The 3089-nt window shown below is 39.2% G+C and overlaps 1 protein-coding gene across 1 annotated transcript; it reads left to right on the top strand.

The window, feature by feature from the left end:
* Positions 1-637: 637 nt before the first annotated feature.
* On the top strand, positions 638-2775 carry LOC107300658 (metal-response element-binding transcription factor 2-like; the record flags this gene model as incomplete). Its single annotated transcript, XM_015829965.1, has 4 exons — positions 638-738; positions 839-987; positions 2152-2247; positions 2671-2775. Coding segments are annotated over 4 exons (419 nt in total), but the record flags the coding sequence as incomplete, so codon positions are not given.
* Positions 2776-3089: the final 314 nt, after the last annotated feature.

Below are 3089 nucleotides of genomic sequence, written 5' to 3' on the forward strand. Positions count from 1 at the left end.
CTGTGGATAGCACTTAATTTCGTTGTGAGTTACACAGTGAAAATAAAGATATTTCATTCTATTCTAATTAACAGTCGTAAGTTGTGGCAGTTGTTAAGCAGGTTACCAGTACTTGACTTTGCCCAATTTCGCAACCTTCTTTACAGCAGTTAAGCAAATGCAGCAGTTGTTCAGCAAACCCATTGTGCCCAATGGGCTTTTTTTTTTTTTTGCCACAATCTAGAAGTAAACACGGTTTTCTCACAAAATGTCAACTCGTCATGTGACCACAGGGTGCTGCAAACAGCCACAAATGTGGATCAGTTGCCAGGTGTGCCAAATGAAATCACATGACCATGGTGGGTGACCATTGGAACTTTGAAACTGGATTGTAGGTAGCTCTGGGGAGATCTGCCTAATTTCATATGGTTGCTAAGCGATTGGCCATAAGTCAAGGATTACTTGTAAACTTAAGTGGGTAGGCATTTCTATTGAGGTTTATTACAGTTATGCTATTCTCAAAGTCTCATACTGTGTTTTCTAGCATCGTATGACATTTAATTGAAAGTGTTTGGTTATGGGTTTTAATGTGTGACAGGAAGATGTAAATCTCTTTATATCCTCTTAAAGAGTATTTTTTTTAAAAAAAAAAATTCAGGTTATCATCAGCTGTGTCATACACCAAATATCGGTTCTAATGTGATAGATTCAGATGATAAGTGGCTCTGCCGGCAGTGTGTCTTTGCAACAACAACGAAAGTAAGTTGATTACTTAAAAAAGCAATTGCAGTTGAAAATAGATTTTTTTTTATACGGTGTCGGATACTAACTTTTTCTGGTTTAATGCATTTTATTTTAGAGAGGTGGTGCGCTTAAGAAAGGACCAAATGCTAAAGCACTGCAAGTCATGAAGCAAACATTGCCTTACAATGTAGCTGACCTTGAATGGGATGCAGGCCATAAAACAAATGCCCAACAGTGTTATTGCTACTGTGGAGGTCCTGGAGAGTAAGCAGTTGACCCACGCTTATGAAAATATTTGTTCGGGTTTTTTCTATGTTCTCTATTTGTCGAGAGTATGTGTGAGACCAAGTGTTATGTTTCATAAGTATGCCGTAAAACAGCTTTATTGAGCATATTCTAACATAGCATCAGGCTCTCGGAATACTTTCGATTCCTGAGGTTTTGACGTTTGTATGAAAAAGAATTAGTTAAACTGTAGTCTTGGACCAAGTTTCAGTGAATAAATTTGCTAGTTGATTGGTTTAAGACAGTGGTGGCGAACCTATGGCACGGGTGCCAGAGGCGGCACTCAGAGCCCTCTCTGTGGGCACGCGCGCTGTAACCCCAGTCCTAGGCCTTCAGCTGGGTTTTATAAAACCTTTTCGCTTTAGGCCTCCGCCGCCGTGTGCAAAAAAAAAAAAGGTTCAATCAATCAGTCAATTTCAACTTCTCGCGGGGAAAAAAAAGATCTTGCAAAGTTGGAATTGATTGATTGAACTTTTTAGTCCCACCCAGTCTGCCATTACCACTGCAGCCATGCCCACCCAATGGGCCACGCCCACCCAATGGGTCACGCCCAACCAATTGGCCACACCCAGCCAATGGGCCATACCCACCCGGCACTTGACGATGCATAAGTGGGTTTGGGGTTGCAGTTTGGGCACTCAGTCTCTAAAAGATTCGCCATCATTGTTTTAAGACATTGTGCTAAAGCATATCAGTGTTTGATTTTGGTTTAGCTTCTTGTATAAACTCTGCCTTTGTGTTATATTTAATAAACATGAAGTCTGCAAAATGCAGAAGTGTCAATGAATGCATAGTGACCAGTTAAATCTTCAGGAGCAACTCTCATATAACTACTAGTAGTGTAGATTTCGTTTTATTTTTATTTTTTAAAGCAGCCAATTTAAGAAATGCTAACTGAGCCTAACTTGAAATAGGATGACACTCCGTTTTGGTCTTAAGTTCATGGGTCAGAAAACTGCCCACCCGACAACTTTCTTGCCTGTAGTCTGGGAATTTTTATTTTTATATGACATAATCTGTTACATGTATAAAATGATTTTATGAGTTCTAAAATTCATAGTCATGTAACCGCGTGCAATGCTTTTCTGCTAGATTGGGTATTTACTGCATGACGATCTTTGTTTTTTCTTACCGTTAATGAAGCTGGTATTTGAAGATGCTGCAGTGCTGCAAATGTAAGCAATGGTTCCACGAGGCTTGTGTGCAGTGCCTGCAAAAGCCAATGCTGTATGGCGACAGGTAAGATGCTTTACCTTTGATCTTCTGTTGTGTGTTTAGGTATCCCCTTTGGGAAGGGCAGTACTCAGTACTGTGTTCAAACATAGGTTCTCCATGGCTGTAACTGTGATATTTACATTGATGCATTAATAAATAAATATGCTACTATTTCAGTGCATTGTTCTTTCTATTTATGGTCTTCCCTGAGTCAAGTTTTATCAAGGGGTAAAAACATTTTTTTTAAAAACTGATAAGAACATGGACCCAGGTTTTTCACTATTTGTTTGAAAGTGATCTTTTATTCAACACTTATTGATACGTTTTAACTGAAAACAGTTTTGTTTTTTGTAACCCTGAATACCTTGTAAAATGAATTGCTGTCAGTACGATTTAAAAGCATATATGTTCGTGCACTTAATATGCTTTTTAAACTTTTTTTTGAAGGTTTTATACATTCATTTGTTCAGTTTGTAGTTCTGGACCAGAATACCTCAAACGTTTACCCTTGCAGTGGTAAGTACAACCTAAATCAATCTCGGGCAGAAATATTCACCCTCTCTGTAAAGATAGTTTTGTGCTTTTCGTTATTTGAATGGATATTGCACAAGTAATTAAAAATGTGGATATATTACTTTTATGTCACCATGTTTCTCCGAAAACAAGACCTATCCCGAAAATACGCCCTAGCTTGAAATTTATGTCTATGCCTAATATAAACCCTACCCCCAAAATAAACCCTAGTTTTGGGGCAAGGCGCACATGTAAAAATCAAGCAAGGGTGTGGGGGGGTGGAGCAGCCCCACATGCCTTGCACCCGTTTACATTAGGACTGCCTGTTGCGCTGCTGCCCGAGTTCTGCGGCC

The sequence above is a fragment of the Protobothrops mucrosquamatus genome, unplaced genomic scaffold (assembly GCF_001527695.2).
Source record: "Protobothrops mucrosquamatus isolate PMUCROS unplaced genomic scaffold, P.Mucros_1.0 scaffold7834, whole genome shotgun sequence".
In the NCBI taxonomy this organism is placed as follows: Eukaryota; Metazoa; Chordata; class Lepidosauria; order Squamata; family Viperidae; genus Protobothrops; species Protobothrops mucrosquamatus.